General features: G+C 39.7%; 2 protein-coding genes across 14 annotated transcripts in view; one reads left to right on the top strand and one right to left on the bottom strand.

Annotated features, from left to right (window-relative positions):
• LOC150002045 (tRNA wybutosine-synthesizing protein 3 homolog) overlaps positions 1 to 4,338 on the bottom strand; it is a 272,954-nt gene extending 268,616 nt beyond the window's left edge. For 8 of the 11 annotated variants that reach the window (XR_016513121.1, XR_016513120.1, XR_016513125.1 and 5 more), the window contains exons 1-2: positions 3,866 to 4,253; positions 26 to 106 (exon numbers count right to left, since the gene is read on the bottom strand). Coding sequence is in view for 2 of the 11 variants with exons in the window: in XM_090287457.1 (XP_090143583.1) it covers positions 26 to 106; positions 3,866 to 4,102 (318 nt within the window). In the remaining 9 variants the exon portion in view is untranslated. Of the gene's footprint in view, positions 1 to 25; positions 107 to 3,755 lie in introns of all 11 variants that reach the window. The other 3 variants (XR_016513127.1, XM_090287457.1, XM_090287456.1) reach the window with 3 other exon arrangements.
• Positions 4,339 to 4,865: 527 nt separating this feature from the next.
• The window catches only part of LOC150002044 (zeta-crystallin-like), a 31,509-nt gene continuing 17,467 nt past the window's right edge, over positions 4,866 to 18,907 (top strand). The window contains exons 1-4 of one of the 3 annotated variants that reach the window (XM_090287454.1): positions 4,866 to 4,962; positions 7,996 to 8,112; positions 11,711 to 11,863; positions 16,765 to 16,928. In XM_090287454.1, coding sequence (XP_090143580.1) covers positions 8,002 to 8,112; positions 11,711 to 11,863; positions 16,765 to 16,928 — 428 coding nt within the window. In that variant the 5' untranslated portion in view covers positions 4,866 to 4,962; positions 7,996 to 8,001. The other 2 variants (XM_090287455.1, XM_090287453.1) reach the window with 2 other exon arrangements.

Genomic DNA, 18,907 nt, shown 5'->3' with positions numbered 1-18,907 from the left:
TGTAAGTTTATATATAAAAACTTACCACATCATCTTTTATACAAGGTTTGTGTGTAACCAGTAGCCAGCAACAGTTTTGTTTCTGAACCTCAAAGCCATCTGTACTCTAAAATAAAAAATAGCATAATTTAATTTAATCATATATTTATAAAACTATTAAGTACAATGTATACTATATGGTAGGCTTTCTTAAATTAATAATCCCAAGTGGTGATTTTTAAGTATTACTGAGAAAAATTCAAAAGGCTTTTGGGTAACATTAACCAAAAACAAAAATGAAACCAAAATGTTTAAAATAGAAAGAAAAATAGCATGTGATTTTACTTACATGTGGAATTTAAAGAACAAAATAAACAGCAGACTGGTGGTTGCCAGAGGGGAAGGGGAGTTGGGGGATTGGGTATGAGGTGAAGGGATTAAGTACCAATTTGTAGCTACAAAATAGTCCTAGGGTGTAAAGTACAGCATAGGGAATATACTCAATAATATTGCAATAATTATGTATAGTGCCAGATGGTTACTGGAAATATCAGGGGGAACACTTTGTAAAGTATATCATTGTCTAACCACTAAGCTGTGCACCTGAAACTAACACAAAAATAATACTAAAAGTAATCTATAATTGAAAAAAAATAATAAATAAATTAAAAATTTTTTAAATGTGTTTACCAAGGTAAAAAAACGTAATATTGTCTAAAATATGGTCGTGCTTTTGTCAGGAGGAAAGAATTTACTCAAGGGGTTGAACACTAGCAGGCTCTGAGTTGTCCCGGAGCTGTTTTACTTAGCACAATGTTAAAAAACAAAACAAAACAATTGAATTACTTCTGTAAAAAAGCACTGCTGTCACAATCCCTACTGCTTTTCACTGTCACCTGAGCTGTTCACACCTTTATAATATGTCCCTAGTTTCTAGAGGCATAAATCTGTGACCTCTTCATTAGACTTTACATGTAGTTCCAAAGGGCAAAGCTGGAACTAAAAGATCAAAATTTCAACAACGCAAATATTTAACATCGGATTCTTTGTTTATTAACCGGAAGGAGTGTTTATTTGTAGAGTTCTATTACATACTTTGGGTATACACAGGTCCTACCCTTAAGGATAATTGAAAAAAGAAGCAGGAAACCACATGCACTTTTAAATCACTGTGCTTCTACAAAGTAACTATTCACACAGTGGGTACACAGGAGACTTTGCTATTTGGCCTTAGTAATGGGAAGAGCTGAACTTGTCCTCAATAACTGGTTTGTTTTCATTCAGTAACCTCAGTGGCTTTTGTATCTGATTTTATGCTGGGTGCTCTAAATTGTAGAACCAAATGTGTAGCCCACTTCTAGATTTAGAATCTCGTTGTATGTTTTAGGAATTAATGTCATCATTGGCTTCATCTAATTGATACTCCCTTTATCCAGATATTCCCATTCTTAATTCTTCTTCTTATATTGCCTTTTTGTAAATGCATCCAAATCCTTTCTGAGATAAGGCAAGGTGAAAATAAATATAATACCAGGTATGAGTAATACATAAAATAAAAAGAGGTTCAGAAAACGTCCTAAGGCAGTTCAGAAGAAGCAGTTATTACTTCCAAATGTGTTTTTGTGTTCAGGTGGGAGGGGAGTTTCGGTAGTCATGCCTTATGTATATGCAGAGGTGGTAGAAAACAATTCAGGAAAAATAAACATGAGCTAAGGCAGGTAAAAATAAGATAAAAAAAGGGAATATTTCACTTTTAGCAAATAAAAATGAAGAGAAAGAGCAGGAAACAGGGTGGAAAGGTATAGTACTAGAGTTGCAGTCTGGATATTCTGATGTTAAAAAAACGTGTAACAAAAGATTTCTGCGTAAGCCCTGGCCGGCTAGCTCAGTTGGTTAGAGCATCAACCCGATACGCCAACGTTGCAGGTTTGATCTCTCAGTCAGGGCACATACAAGAATCAACCAATGAATGCATCAATGGATCAACAGACTGATGTTTCTGTCTCTCTCTCTCTCTCTCTCAAATCAATAAAATATTAAAAAAAAAAGACTTCTGCATAGATGAGTGACATTGACAGAGTTGTGCTTTAGAAAGGTAAATCTATTAACAACGTGTAACATGGTTTGGGGTAGAGATTCATAGTTTAGTGACCTTTTAGGAAACTACCGCAGAAATCCTCTTAAGTAGTAGAAATGGGGGAAGAAAGACAGCAAGCTCAGCAAGAGTCCCAGTGCTCAAAAGACAACAGAAGCAATGTAAAAACAGGCCCTCTGAACCAGAGAGATCAGTGAGGGACCTGAAAAAAGAGCGAAGGCGTGTGTTGTCTTTCATGCTCTGAATTCAGTGCTGATGCTAAAATCAAAAAACAGCTAGCTTTTTCTGTGCTCTTAATATGGGCCAGGCACAACACTAGATGTTTCAAATAAATTACCTTATTTTCTCTACACCAGCGATTTTCAACCCTTTACATCTCATGGCACACAAATTATTAAAATTCTGCAGCACACCAAAACTGCTGATCTAACAAAAAATAGATATTTTGATTCATTCACATTGGACTGCTATTGTTTTATTGACTGTTGTCGTTTTTTAATTTGACAAAGGGAAAAGAGGTCAGTTTTAAAAATTCTTGCGGCGCACCAGTAAGCCTTCCGCAGTACACCCCCTCGAAAATCCCTGCTCTATACAAAATCCCACCCCTGGCTGGTTTAGCTCAGTGGATTGAGCGTCGGCCTGCGAGCTAAGTGTCGCTGGTTCGATCTTCCAGTCAGGGTACATCAGAGAAGGAAAACTCTGACTCCAAAAAACCTCCGCTGCCTTGCGGCATACCTCTTCAGGGGAAAGGCTAAGGGAGTAAACCCCGACAGAAAATCCGGAGCCGGAGTCCCTAAGGCGGTTTGACGTTGTAGTCAACACCAGCAACTCCTGCGGCGCACCTGAAGCCAAGCTGTATCGACTCCGTCTTTCCCTTGGACCCTTCAGCTGCGAAGAGAGGGGGGGTCTGCTGCATGGGCAACAGCAGACCGTCCATATCACCCTGCCCAGGCTCTGTAGCTTCAGCTTCACTGGAGAGGACACTCCAGCGTCATTGCAAGATGTCGATTCAACACGGGAGGAGACAGATACCGTGTCACTCCCGAGTCGGACTGCACAGCCATTCTCGGCGGTGCAGATAGACTCTTGTGAAGCTACACCATCGTCTCTCGAGACGGACGGCTGCCGACGACGACGATACAAAATCCCTACAAAGCTTATACTCTTTTGTTATTCTCAGCTCATGAAACAGGGAGGGGGTGAGCTCAGATAACTGTCCTGAAGTCACAAAGCCAGTAATTCCCATAACTGGGTTAGAATCTAAGCCGTATCACTTCAAAGCCCGAGGGCTTGACCACTATCTCACACTATACTACCGTGCTGTACTTTCTCGGCCTAATTAAGAATTATAAGAGCTGTAATAATGGAGTGGGCCGCTAGGAGGCAGTAAACACCTGAACCGTGGTGACGTTAAGTCAGGTATGAAGGATTTGGTAGAGCGCTAGAAGCCTCCAGCTTCGCCAGGCTGGAAAGTTTCTCAAGTCCCTTAGTATTCAGAAAATCAGATTCTTTAGCCCTTGAAACTCAGAATCATTCCCAGGCCTGCAGCCTTAGCAGAATATCAGGCTAGACCTACAGAATCAGAATGTGTACTTGAAAAGATACCCAAGTGATTAATAGACACATTCAAGTCTATCCACCCTCTTAAGTTGCCAAAAATAAAGAAATCGAGACCACCCACCAGAAGGACAAACACAAACAGGCTGCACTGGGGTGCTGCAGTGGGTGGACACAGAGCTCCTGGTATTCCCACTACAAGGCAGGCGCTGGACGGGCTCAAAGGAGGCTCACCCCGTCTAGGAGGATGATATGGCCAGAGCAGGAACTGGTGGTAAAAAACTGTTCTCGCCCATTCAGGAGCTGCACAATCTCAGCCACATCCTCGTCCACACTGCCCTTGCGGCTGAGGTCCGCTTTGCTCAGACACTGCGCCTCCCATCTCCTGAACTCGGCTCCACAGTCCATGTGAAGAGGAATTCGGGGTCTGTACTTCCACAATAGCCCTCGCGTTCCCCTGGGGGTAGCCATATTGGAACGAGTGGTGCCGAGAAGGTCCAAACTTTCTCACTTCCTCGTCATTACGAACTCGGAGATTCTCGCGCGGTGTCCTGGGGGCTGGGAGAGGCTGGAGGGCAAGGCGGAGCCAGCGAATACTGAAGACGGCAAGGCCCGCCCCATTTTTTTGTGAAATCTGTGGGAACCTTCGCAGATTTCGATTTCCCAGTCTCGGACATGGTAAGTGGTTTTAGAACAGTCCCCGAGATGTTCCAGATGTGCTCTTCCGAGCCTAGTCCGGACTGAAACGAGCTCGATTTTGGCGGCGCCCCTGCCTGCGCGCTGTACCAGTGAGTGAGGTGCTCCTGGGCACCCTCTTTCTCCTTTAGGGGCCGTAAGCTTCTCCTCCGTAAATTACCTGGGGAGTTGTATCTGCCTGGCCTGAGTTCCCAGCCTTGGTTTCCAGTAGGATGTGCGTCTCGGCCCCACACCGCGGGAAGCCCCTTGGCATTGCCCCTGCACCTCCTCTTGCCCCACCCGCTTGCTTTTCCGGGCGCCCAGGCCTGGGCTTGGGGATTCCTGCGGCCGCGCGGCCGTTTGCTGCGTTCCCCTGCCTGCCGCCCACCTGTGGGAGCTGGTTTGTCTTCGGTTCCTTGCAACTACAGGGGTCCCCTGAGTTCTTTCTAACCGGCCTTCCTCCTGCTTTGCGATCAGATTTGCCATCTTTTAGAACTGTGTAGAGTTTTTTTTTTTGTTTGTTTGTTTTTTTAACCTTTCCTTCTTAGAATAATCTTCAAAGAAAAAAGAAAATGTTACAAAACACCCAGTTAACACATCGTTGGATGTTTACACAGTTCCTCTGTTCCTCCAGGACACACCTCTGACCAGGGAAGGTGTGTTAATCATTGAACCGGTTTAAGGTTCGGCCTGTTTGTCCGCAGCTGGTGGGAATGGCTGTGTGAATGCCTGGTCAGCAGCAACAAATCCCACCGAGCTCTGCTCCCCACCGCTGGTGAGCAGATTGCCCAGTTCCACCCAATGTTTGCCTCAGAGAACCTGGAGGGTTTTATCTAGTCAATAACTCTGCCACCCTCTCTTACCAGAAGTGGGCGCTGAGATCCAGCCCTGCGAGCAACCTGATGAGGTCACAAGCCATGACGATACTTATCCTTGGCTTTTTATTTTTTTAATTTCTTTTGGATTAGGAATAATAAAATGCGTACGTGAATCATTCTTGATCAACAGCACATTATATGATTAATTTTCTTTCCAAGTTTTAATTTTTTTATTTCTTGCCTAAAATTTTAATTTAATTTTACTTTTGTTTTTCTCTCCTAACGTACCTTTGCTCTGACTTTGTAAATTGATCTGTGCATTTCGTGTTAAAGTAAATTTCTGATATTTTCTCTATTCCTTTAATTTTCATTTAAACCTAATAGATTCAAGTGTAACATGGAAAAGATCACTATTTCAGAAAGAATTTTATTTTTACTTTTTAAGATTTTATTCATTTTTGGAGGGAGGGGAAGGAAGAGAGGAGAGAAACAGCAGTGTGTGGCTGCCTCTTGTGCACCCCCAGCTAGGGACCTGGCCAGTAACCCAGGCACATGCCCTGACTGGGAATCGAATAGGTGACCCTTTGGTTCGCAGGCTGGCTGGCGCTCAGTCCACTGAGCCACACCAGCCAGGGCCAGGAAGAATTTTAAATTCTGAATTTTCTAGATTTGCAAAGTATGGTTGACAACCTTTTGTAGGTTAAAAAGTAAAATAAAAATTTTAAACCAAGTTACTCTTGTTGAAAAATTTTAAAAGTTTATATTTGATAAATAGAAAACCATATTTGAAGTACAGTTTAATTTACAAAAAACACAAGCAATGTGACAGGACTGCTGACTGCACATGTTTTACTCTGAATAATGGAGCTTACTACATGCTAGGTGTACTATGACACACACATCACGGGCTGCTGTTAATCTTCATGAGGATCCTATTGTAGGGAGCATTGGCCCCATATTACAGATAAGGAAATTATTAGTTTTCCTAATAGAATAATGCTCTGTATATTTCTACTGGATCCTCTAACTTATGGGCATTTGACATATTTCAAATTGTAAGCAGATGCCTTGATCGTAAAATATGCAACCCTACCTGAAGGTTAGTTGAATTTCATATTTCTAACTGTCTAACTGTCTCACTATTACTGTGCTAAAGTACATTCCTAAGAAATTATGGGTCCTCTCTGCCAACATTTCAAAGGGTGAGCTGAAAAGGATTGTACAGGAAGGAAATAAAATCACACAATGACATTTAGAGTGTAGCACTTGGGTTCTAGCTTTGCTTCTGTGTGACCTTGATGAGTCTCTTAACCTCTTAGAATGTTTTCTCATCCATAAAATGGATGGTGACTTTATTTCCACTTCTGCACACAGTTTTAATAACTGTTGCTTCTTTGCCTATTGTGAAAATAAGTATATCAGCGGGTGTGAAAGATGTGCTTTTTAGAAGAAACCAGGTATTGCAGGGGCTTAGGAATTACCATAATTACTATTCGTGTGTTGTGTTTTTTATTCTTTTTATTATACCTTCTGACACAGTACCTGTATTATGAAGCAGATTATGATCCTGTGGGTAGCTGAGGGGGTTCAAAGGCAAGGAGTACAGACTGGAGCCTGATCAATCATAATGGCAAAAGCTCAGTGGGAAATAAGATCTCCAGAAACAAAGTAGAAGGCAGAGCTGTCAAGGTCATGCCTATCTCCTTACAGGCACCACAGGATAATGTAGTAGTTTTGGACCAGGCAGGATATCTTCTAAATCCAGCATTAAGCACAAGTCTCTTCCTTACTTTGTTCTTTTCTCCCAATTTAGCAAATGTCAAAATGTAGGGGGAAAAATGTACGTACTAGATATTTTTGACATTCTATTTCAGGGCAATTGTGTTTTTATTATTGCTACAGTTTTTTGAGGATGATAGTGATGTCTGTTGGTGAACAGATAGGTGCGAATGCTTGAAAGACACGAATAGGTATGAAGTGGGTAGATACTGAACATGGAAATAGAGCTCTAAACCTTACATGATGTGTGTGTACATGTGTGAGAGAATGAGGACTGCATGGGAGCTGGGGAGAGGCTGAGGCCCTTTGTGTTCTCTGAGGCTAGCACAGCACCTTCCTTATAGTTAATGTTCAAAAAAAATGTGTGTTGAATGAATAACAACCAATATTTGGTATTAACATTTTATTTAAATCATTCTGTAGACTGAACTCCTTGCTGCTAAGGACTTGTTTTTAAAACCAGATTCGTGGAAACATTGTTACGTTAAATCAAAGAAGATTATACAGTTATAGAATCGAGAATATTTTAATGAGTTTATGGTAACAGTTATCTCATGGATGGGTGGGACAGATGGGTTTGGAGATAGGTACTGGAGGCTTCAGTTATATCAATAATATTTTAGGTTTTTAAAATGTTAAGATTTGTTAAAGGTGGGTGGCAGATAAATGTGTTTATCATATTCTTTGTATTTATGTATTTGAAATAATTAATAACAAAAAAAGATCTATTTATCTCATGTTAATGAAATTTATATTAGCTCCTAAAATTTCCAAGATGTTGCAGCCCAAGCGTACACAAAAGGACACCTACAATATTCATTTTGTTAGACCTATCCAGATGTTTTTGTTTGCATGTTTGATTCCCTGTTGAAGGCATTGAATGGCTACAGGAAACAATATGAAGTATTTTGCTTTGTAGCTGAAGGATTTGTAAGATGAAAGGTTTTAAACATGAAATGAGATCAGTGTAAGCTTGTGATTTAAATTGTCATTTGAAAAATTGTTTGATCTGACCCTCCAGGGGAAAAAAACATAGTAATAGCCTAGCTGCAATAGGACAATACATTAATTTTTTTTTCCCTCAGTCTCTAGATCACCATGGCGACTGGACAGAAGTTGATGAGAGCTATTAGAGTTTTTGAATTTGGTGGACCAGAAGTGCTGAAATTTCAGTCGGATGTTGCAGTACCAATTCCAAAAGACCATCAGGTGGAAATAATTACTTAAAAACAGGCAATAATTACAGAGTATGAGTCTCTAGCACATCAAATTAATATTCAAAAGAAGCAGACTCATAGTGATTGTAAAGATAGTTAAAGACAAATTTTACACTGCTTATGAGCTCTGACAAAGATAACATAATTCTAATAACAAGTGAAGTAGATCTAAGAAAAGAAATAATGTGGCGTTTTAAGAATTTTTTGAAGTTGAGAATCATCGATGCAGTGCAGTAAGATTTTTTTTAAATGGAGTCATAAGTAGTTGTGAATAGTTATTCTATTATAAATTTTCCTGATTTTTATTTTGTGGACATCAGGAAAACAATTTTCTTCTGCATACCGGCTTTTCGTATATGAATTAAGAGAGTTTAAATGTAGAGCTTAATCATTTCATTTCCAGTGACTTTAACAATACGTATACATTTTCAATAAAACTTATGTATTGTTATTACTGCAGTTGCCATGGCTCCTGAGTCTTAATTTCCTTAGCAAACTTTATGAGCGTTTTCACAATTTGGCCATAACCTATCTTTATATATTTATTTCTTATCACTCTTTTTCAATAGACTGTGCTATAGTAGCATCAAGCTTTATCCAGTTTCTCCATGAGGCCCTTTTGTTCCTTCTGTCTTTGCACGAAATTGTCCTTTAACTTGAAATATAAGTTTTCTCCAAATCCCACAGAATTTCAGCTCATCCATTAAGGCCTAGTACGAATACCACTTCTTTTTAAATGCCTTTCTTTACTCTTACAGCAGAAGTAATTCTGTGTTAATTGAGGTAAAATAAGCTTCTGTAGTAGAAGTAACCTTAAAATATCAATAAATCAACAATAGAAAATTATTTCTTATTCACTAGATTCCAGAATTCGAAAATGTTAGTTGGTAGCTCTCCTCCAGCACTGGCTCAGGGACCCAGGTGTCCTCCAGCATGTGGCTCTGCCACTTTCAATGCCTGTCTTCTGAGGTCACATGAAAGGGCAGAAGCAGTGTGGATTGCCTCAGAAGGCCTTTATGGGACAGGCCTGGAAGTGGCTCTCATCACTTTTGTTCAGAGTCCCTTGGCTAGAACTCAATCCTTTGGCTACTCATAACTGTAAATGAGCCAGGAAACAATAGTTCTTTCCTCTATACCCAGGAGGAGGAAATAGATTTGATGAGCACAGAAAGGTCTCTGCCACACATCTCAAGTATTTCCATCACTATTTTCTCAAAATGTTTTTCATTTGGCACATAAACCATTCTGCCTTACATTTTTATTTAAATGTGGATTTGGAAAACAGGAAGGTGAGCTCATTGAAGGCAAGGTTTTTCCCCTTCATTTTTATAGTACCCATAACACAGGGGAACAAATTTTAACATAATTCCTCTTGAGTTAGATTTTTCAGCTATTTAGACTTAAATAGGCTTGCTGATTTCAAAACTACAGTTAGTTTTCTTCTATCACGTCAAGTTTTTCTTTACAGCTTATCTTAATGCAACCACTCTAGGCTGGATGGAGCCTGGATCGAGGGAAGCACTAGTGCCATCCTATTGGCTGAGAGCAAACCTCCCTTGAGTCAGGGGGAGAGAGGATGACCTTGGAAACCAGCGACAGGTTCATACTTGTCTAGGCTTTTCAATTACACATTAGACAGTGTGGTGAGAGGTTGTGTGCTGCTCTATATAGTAAATCATATTCCAAAGTGTAGTCCGAGTTCTAGTCTGTATACGGTAGTCCCTCTCTATATCGCAGTTCACTTATTGTGGCCTCACTGTATCACAGGATTTTTAAAATTATATTTAATTATTTATCGTGGATTTTTTGCTATATCATGGGATTTTGTGGTGCTGTCTACATATGTTGTTAAAGTTACGTAGGTTTAAGAGTGTAGAATATGTTTAAGAACATTAGTGTTTATAAAAGTGTGGAAAAGGTTAATAAGGGAGTGGGAAAGGTTAATAAGGGATTGGGAATTGTTTATAAGTGTGTGGGAAGGGTTTATAAAGCCTTAAAATATGTATAAATACTAAAATAAATGTAAGGGTCCTACTTCGTGGATTTTCACCTATCGCGGGGGTGGTCTAGAACATAATACCCACAATAAGTAAAATACAGTGAATACTGTATTTTAAAGTAAAACTTGGTGATCAAAATAAGTCTTGGGCCCCTCACAAGGTATGCAAGCTGTGTGTTGAGAGTTTACAGATGTGCACAAAGGGAACACATGATAAATTGCCATTTGGTATACCTATGGTTTGGCAAGAGCCCAGAGATCATTCAAGTGACTGTTACTTTTGTATACTGAAAACGTCAGGATATACCAAGAAAAATAAATGTAAAATAGAGTATCCTAGTCTACCATCAGCTGTACACCTAGTGCCTCATTCAGCTGAAATCCCAGTGCCAGTTTTCATTGAACCCACCTCTTTCGAAAAACAGGAGTATGGTGAAGAACTAAGTGACAGCAACGATGATGATTTTGAAATTGAAGATGACCAAGTTCGTAAGGGATTTGATCAGCATGAGTTGAATGATTTGGCACGAGATTTGGAACTATCTAAAAAGGCCTCAGAACTCCTAGCATCAAGACTATATGAGAAAAACTTGCGTGAAAAAGGAGCGAAGGCATCCTACTTTCGATCAAGAGAAAGTGCATTTCTTCAGTACTTTTGAAGTGACGGTGGCTTTGTGTATTGCCATAACATACGTGGTTTAATGGAGGAACTGGGAATTCCAACCTAGAACGCAACTGAATGGCCACTGTTCGTCGACAGCTCGAAGAGGAGCTTGAAGTGTGTCCTCCTCCACAACGGCAATTTACTTGGTGCAGTCCCAACTGGCCATTTAGTCTGTTTTCGTGAAGAATATGAAGATAGAAAGAGAGTCTTTGGTCTTTTGCTATATCACAGGCACAATTGGATCATCTGTGTTGACCTTAAAATGGTCTGCTTCCTTCTCGGTCAGCAACGCGGATACACCGAGTATCCCTGTTTTCTGTGTATGTGGGACAGCAGAGTTCGGGGGACGCATTGGGTGGAGTCGAATTGGCCTCCAAGATCTGACCTCAAACCTGGTGATCCAATCATTCTACATGAGCCACTTGACAGAGAGAACATTATATTCCCACCTCCGCACATAAAACTGGGTCTCATGAAGCAATTTGTTAAAGCTTTGTCAACTGAAGGAGACTGTTTCAAGTATCTCATTTTGTCATTTCCTAGCCTGTCGTTTGAAAAGATAAAATACCTTAATATGTACGTTTGGTAGCAGAACTTTACTACTTGTACACAATTTGACTTACAGTAACAATATAGCCTCTATATGAATAAAATAACTCTCTAAGTAAAGAGTATACTTGGGTCATTTTTTTAAAATTTTCATTTGTATATACATTTTGTATGATTTTTGGGACAGAGGGAGGGTATCCTGTACCTTAAAAAGTTGAAATGATAGATAAAAACTGGAGTCATTTTTGGATTCAGATGTCAAAAGTTGATAAGAAACAAGTGTCAGATCTAAACGAAAATTGTGTTCCCCAGTGTAATCATTACAGTCCTAGCATAATGTCTGAATGCTCTGTGTAAACTAATACATTGTCATTGCAGGTTCTAATCAAAGTTCATGCATGTGGTGTAAACCCAGTGGCCACATATATTCGCTCTGGTACTTATAGTAGAAAACCACTCTTACCCTGTACTCCTGGCTCGGATGTGGCTGGGGTAATAGAAGCTGTTGGAGATGATGTACCTGCTTTCAAGGTATTACACTTTTAATTATTTCTATGTTAGCTTAATATTTTCTTAAAATATTTTAACATAGTTTTAAAATGTGTCTGTATTTAAGTATTACGCAATTTCTGCCACTTGGGGGTCTCCTCTAGTAATAAAGAAATTACCTTTGATCCAGAGGCCTTGTTTATTTGCATTGTTGGGAATAAGTGCAGGATCATTTCTATATCTTCACATCCCCAACAGAATTAAATGGTGAGCCTTTTAACAGTAATATGTAAGGAAAGAAAATTATATTACTTCCTAACTCTTGATAATACACAAACAAACATTTATGTTTTTTAAATCCTCACCCGAGGACATGCTTATTGATTTTAGAGAGAGGGGAAGGGAGGGAGAGAGAGAAGGAGAGAAACATCAATGTGGGAGAGAGACATCGATCAATTGCCTCTTGTATGTGCCCCATCTGAGGACCAAACCAGCAACCTAGACATGTGCCCTGACTGGGAATTGAACCTAGGACCCTTCGGATGACGCTGCAGCCAACTGAGCCATACTGGTCCGGGCACAAACCAACACAATTTTTAATACTTTTAATAAATTTAGCTTCACAAAGTAAAGGGAATGTAATTTTTTTGGAATTATAAGTAAAAATGAAAAAAATGCAAGGTCACTATATATTTTCTGAGCTCTGACTCAGACAGAACAAGGTGATAGAGTCAATGAAAATGTTATGATCAGGACTCTTACTATTTATATACCAAAAGACTTTTAAATATGGAGAATATACTCATGTTCTAGCATCTTTCCTCATAATTCCTTGACCTGCTCAACTTTGGTCCCTCATTTATCCAAAATTGGACTGAGACAGAGATGATTAACATGGCCCCTGAACAGGAAGACAGGCAAATTCCTATAGCTTTCCACTCCTCAGCCCATAGCAACCTGGCTTCTGCCCCCATCGCTCCACTGAAATGATTCTTGCTAATGTCACTAATGGCATCTATATTGCTGGAGTTAATGGGCCCTTTTATGTCATTACCTCTCTTGACTTTTCTGTGACATTTGACACTCTCAGTCACTTAGTTTTTCTTAAAAAAAAAAAAACAAAAAAAAAAAAAAAACTTTTTTCTGCAGCTTCTGTGACATCATTTCTCCCGTTCTTTTCCTCCCCCTTCCTTTCTGGGCATCCTTTTCCAAGCCTCTTTTTCTCGGGATGCTCCTCAGCGCTCCCAGTCCCTCCTTACACCTCTGTTTTATATTGTATACCTTCCTCATGGGCCCTGGCTGGTTTAGCTCAGTGGATTGAGCGTCGGCCTGCGAGCTAAGTGTCGCTGGTTCGATCTTCCAGTCAGGGTACATCAGAGAAGGAAAACTCTGACTCCAAAAAACCTCCGCTGCCTTGCGGCATACCTCTTCAGGGGAAAGGCTAAGGGAGTAAACCCCGACAGAAAATCCGGAGCCGGAGTCCCTAAGGTGGTTTGACGTTGTAGTCAACACCGGCAACTCCTGCGGCGCACCTGAAGCCAAGCTGTATTGACTCCGTCTTTCCCTTGGACCCTTCAGCTGCGAAGAGAGGGGGGGTCTGCTGCATGGGCAACAGCAGACCCTCCATATCACCCTGCCCAGGCTCTGTAGCTTCAGCGTCATCGCAAGATGTCGATTCAACACGGGAGGAGACAGATACGATGTCACTCCCGAGTCGGACTGCACAGCCATTCTCGGCAGTGCAGATAGACTCTTAAGAAGCTACACCATCGTCTCTCGAGACGGACGGCTGCCAACGACGACGACGACGACGACGACCTTCCTCATGATGATTTCATGTACATCCGTATTTTCCATTATTACATGGATATCTTCTGCTTAGAATTTTCTTTTCTTATATAAAAATTTCTAAATATTTTATTGAAGCAGTATTTTAAGCCCAACCAAATATTAATCACATAAAAGAACCATTTCCTAATCTTACATAAGCAACGCATTGAGTCTCTTATGTAGTTAACATTTTCCTAATATTTAGGCTCTTTTTCTTTCTAAAGAATTTATTTTTAATTATTTTTTGTATTAGATGAACATTTAACTTTTTTTCTATGACAGGTGACATTCAATATTTTATATTAGTTTCAGCAATATAGTAGAGTGGTTAGACATTTATATAATTTACAAAATGATTCCCATGGTAAGTCTAGTTACTAAGCTCGGCGGCCACGTTTTAATGGCTAGTGGCAATTTAAAATTCAAATTTAACTTGAAAAACAAAGACAAAAAACAGTTCCTTAGTCAAACTAGCAATGTTACCACTGCTCACTAGCCCCATGCGGAGATAGGATGGTGTCCATCGTCACAGAAAGCAGTGCTGGAGAGACAGGACCCACTGGTCAACCTCCAAAACTTCTTACTCCGTGTTTAAAAACTGAGCTTGTCTCTTCGCGCTTCATCTCTGCTCTTCTCTCGTGTGACTGCCTTGGTGACCTCTGGGGGCTTGAGGCTTATCTCGTCACTCTCCCTCCTCCGTTCTTCCTTATTAGAACTGTTTTCTCTCTCCTTCTCTCCTTCCATTTCAACTCTCTGTAGATTAGGTTAGCTTTCCTAGGTCCTTACCTGGACTTCTATAATAGACACTTGTACCTTACCACTCTCCCCTCCCCCCTTACTCCTTGAATCTCTCCTTGCTCTGTAGGAGGTGTTTTCTAAAATGTAATTCTGATAGTTTTACAATTAATTCTTGCATTCATTTTGTGTAGATTTCAAGATATTGTTGCAATTGCTTATGTTACAAAAGAAGACTATTTTAAAATATTCTCTCTCTCCCATTTTTCCATTTGTATCTCCTATTCCTTCTCTCCCTGCAGTTTAGTGATAACTTTTTGTTCTTCCCTCCATAGCTCATGCTCTTTTATCTCTGTCTTTGTTCATATTGATTCTTCTGCTTGGCAGAATTAAACTGAAACTTACAAATATGGATTCAAGGGATTTGACACTCCAGCTTTCATTTCTTTTCTTTTTATCTCTTGAAAATATTACATTCCATACATTAGTCTATTTATTCTTTGGGAATGAATGCTGGCTTTTTTTTTTCCTGCCACTATTCCTTTACTTACTTAGTTTTCTTCACCCAAAATGACTTTTCAATTCTAGTTTTCAAATCTCCTATTCTTCAAGACCTACCTCAAATATTAACTTCTCAATGAAAGTATTCTTGATTCTCTTAACTTAGAAATAATTTCTTTATTTTTCTTGTATCTATCTTTAATGGCTCATCACGTTTACCTTGCTTTGTAATTATTTCCATGTTATTTCTCTTTTCCTAGACTTAAGGATGCTTGATGTTAAAGGGAATGTCTTGCTTACTAATATCTTTCACAGAACTCAAAGAAATGCTTTCTGTATAGTGGATTCTTAGTAAATGTTTGAATTATACTAAAATTAATGCGTCTTGTTTTTAAACTATAAAAGCACGCTTGATCTTAACCTAGTTATACTTGACCATTTACAGGGGACACTGAAGCAGCGATGCTTGTCTCTTACTCGTAGATGCCTTTTGAATGTTGTTTGTCTACACCCCATCTACACCCCACCATATAGTGCTGTTAGTTTTTCATATCTCTTCATTATAGGACAAATTTAAGTATACTGAGCATTATTGTCTTAATGTTTTGCTTATTCCAAGGAATGCTTTCTTTTTTTTTCAAGGGAGAGAAGTTAGGGCAGGCGATGGCAGTGGGCAGCCTCATTCCCCTAGTGTGCAGGTCGCATCAGGCAGCCCCACGATGCTTATACAGAGCCTTGTCTCACCCTCAGTTATGCTCTGCTCTTGAGCAGTAAGGGCTGCACAGACGTTTATTGAGAGATTGCTGTTTCTGGTGCTGGGACAAATGCTGAAGCCAGTCCCAGCTCTTCCTGCTGTCAGGATCCAGGCACAGAGTCCTGCCTTTTGGTGTAAACATGAAAAATGAAGGAAATGTAGGGGTGAAGAAATCTGTGGAGAGGATTTAGAGCAGGTAATTGCTGTGTGGAAGAAACCTTACTTTCTTTTTAATCCTCACCCAAAGATATGGGGTTTTGTTTGTTTGTTTGTTTGGGTTTTGTTTTTTGGTTTGTTTTCTGTTTGTTTGTTTTTTAGAGAGAGAGGAAAAGGGGGTAGAGAAAGAGAGAGAGACATTGATTTGAGAGAGAAACATTGACAGATTGCCTTCCCAATGAGCCCAACTGGGGATTGAACCTGCAACCTTTTGGCATATGGGACTACACTAACCAACTGAGCCATCTGGCCAGGGCGAAACCTTACATTTTATTTTTTCTCCCTAGTATTTTGGGCAAAAGTGATTTTATTAACTGCCATTTACTAACTTCTTCATCTGAGAAAATTACTGAATTTCTTTTTGCCTCAATTTTATTATTTGTATTGTGGGATTAATTCTAAAGTAGCGATAATAAAACTACTTACCTCTTAAGCTGTTATGAAGATCAAATTATATAATATTCATAAGATACTTACTGCAGTGCCTAGCACAATACACTTTCAATAAAGGTTCGTTATCATTTTCATCATTATACCATTCTGGAGGTTTGCTTTCCTTTGCTTTTTTCTATTTCTCATAATTTTTCTTCTCACTGGTTCCCATTAATAAAATACTTAAAAGTATTTAGTAGTTTAAAGTTATTTTTACGAGACCCTAAGATGTAGAAAACTATATAAATGCTTATTTCTTGTTATAAAGTTTGCATTAAAAAGGATTTCAGCTCAGGGTGATCACTTCATAAGTTATATAAATATCTAATCACTATGTTGTACATCTGAAACTACTATAGTATTGTATTATACTGTATCTGAGGAAAAAGTTCAAAAGCATCATAAAATAAGATTATACCCATTTTAATGTCACTTTTAATCTCTGACACACATATGAATGTATTGCTTCCCCCAGAAAGGTGACAGAGTTTTCACTACCAGCACGGTCTCTGGGGGCTCGGCAGAGTTTGCTGTCATAGCCGATGACACTGTTTACACACTGCCAGAAAAACTGGACTTTAAACAAGGAGCTGCTCTGGGTGTCCCATATTTTACTGCGTATCGAGCTCTGCTCCACAGGTAATAACACTCTCAACTAAATAGCCAACAACAAAGGAGGGCAGTGTTAATTGCTTTTTTCCCTACCATCTGTCTGTCATTTTGGGGTACCGTTTTGTTACCGTTAAGCTTTTATGAAGTGGAAACTGCTAATTTGAGAGATTGTTCTAATCACCATGGATACAAAAAAGAGCAAAACACTGTCTTTGTGTTCAAGATGCTCACAGTCTAGTAAGGGAAGCGGACCTAGGAGTAATAACAGTTATATACAATGTGGAAAGTACAGTGGTAGAGATGTGCATAGAGATTTATGAGATCACAAGGGATGTGCCTGTGGTGATGAGGTAGGTCTTCCTGGCAAGGTGTAAAGGCTTGGACTATGTTAAAGCTATATTTGAAAACAATCAGAGGGAATTAGATTGGGAAGGGAGCTGGGAGTGGAGAGGGCATTCTTGACAATGGGAGTAGCTAGTGTGTGTGGGGGGGGGAAGCATGGTATCCGTGGAGAGCTAGAACAATCTGGTTTTGTTGGATAGAAGATTTTTAAGGCGAAGAGTGGCAAAGAATAGATAATCTCTCAATATATGTTAGCTGTCATCACCACATATGTAGGTTTCCGATTGTGAAAGCTAGATTATAGAGCTCTAACATTGTTCTGTAAGGGATTGGGGGGGTCATGAAGTTTTATTCAGGACAGTAATATTGTCCTATTTGTGTTCTGTTGATACCACTTACCAGTTCTGTGAAAGATGGACTTGACCACAGGAATGGAAGAGATGGGAGTGTCTTATAGGCGTATCATATGGGCAAAATACTTCTTGTCCAGAGCAAGGGTCATAGAAGAAGAAGTGGAGAGGAAAGGACAACTATTTAGGGTGTAAAATTGGGAATATTTGGTGACTGCATGTGGAGAATTAGGTAAAGGAAAAGCTTAAGAATACAGACATCCTAATTGACAAGTCCAACAGACTATTGGATGAAAGAGTTGTAAGATTGAAGGCTAGAGGAATACATTTGGGGATATCAACATGTGGGTGAGAACTGATAAGATGAAAGTGATTGAAATCCCTCAGGGAGTGAGAGGAAGAGTGGAACGAGAATAGAACTTTAGTGAAAACCAACATGTATTGGTGTGGTCAGAAGTAGGGGACAGAGGCTCAATAAAACCAAAAGGAGTGTATTACAAGACCAAGAGAGTCTAGAAGTCATGGTGTTTGTTAAACACCTGTTTAGCTCATGGGCTTTGAAGACAGGAAGACCTGGGTTGGAGTACTGTCTTCACCTACCACTAGCTATATGACCTTGGTCAAGTTACTGCCCTGTCTCAGCTTCAGTTTACTGATTTGAAAAACTAATAGCACCTACCTCATAGGGGTGTGGCAAAAATTAAATGAGGTAATGCATACCTCTTAGTATAGAGCCTGGCACAGAGTAAGTACTCAATTAGTGTTGATAGTGTTAGGGGTAGTAGTTGGTTTTGCTACTAAGGAGGGAGGCTAACTGTCAAATGCAGCAGTGAGGTGTATTTGGAAAAAAAATAACAGTTGGGCTCAGCAATTAGGAGATCATTGGTGACTTTAGTCATATTGTTTTCAGGGGAGTGATGGGACAGAAGCTGATTGAGTGGGTTGAAGAAGGAAGGGCAAATTGATTCCTGAATGGAGACTACTCTTCCAAAAAGTTGGGGGAGACCAACAGGAAGGAGTAGAAGAGTACTTGAGGAGAGTGTAGGAACAGAAGGATTTGGGGAAGGAAGGACAAGACTTGAACATGTTTACAGTTGAGAAAGGATCTAGCAGAGAGGGAGGGGTGGCATATGGAACAGGATCCTGCATAAGGCAAGATGGAAAGGACTTAGGACATCAGTAGAGCGATTGGCTTCAAATATTGGAAGGATAGCTTATCCATCAAACCTAGAGGATATAAAGATGGTATAATTATGGAAAGCATATGGGTAGAGAGGTATAGTATTGAAGGAACTTATATGTGATTATCTCAGG

Source organism: Furipterus horrens, unplaced genomic scaffold (assembly GCF_987537825.1).
Source record: "Furipterus horrens unplaced genomic scaffold, mFurHor1.1.pri manual_scaffold_9, whole genome shotgun sequence".
Classification (NCBI taxonomy): Eukaryota; Metazoa; Chordata; class Mammalia; order Chiroptera; family Furipteridae; genus Furipterus; species Furipterus horrens.
This window is presented reverse-complemented; position numbering and strand designations above follow the sequence as displayed.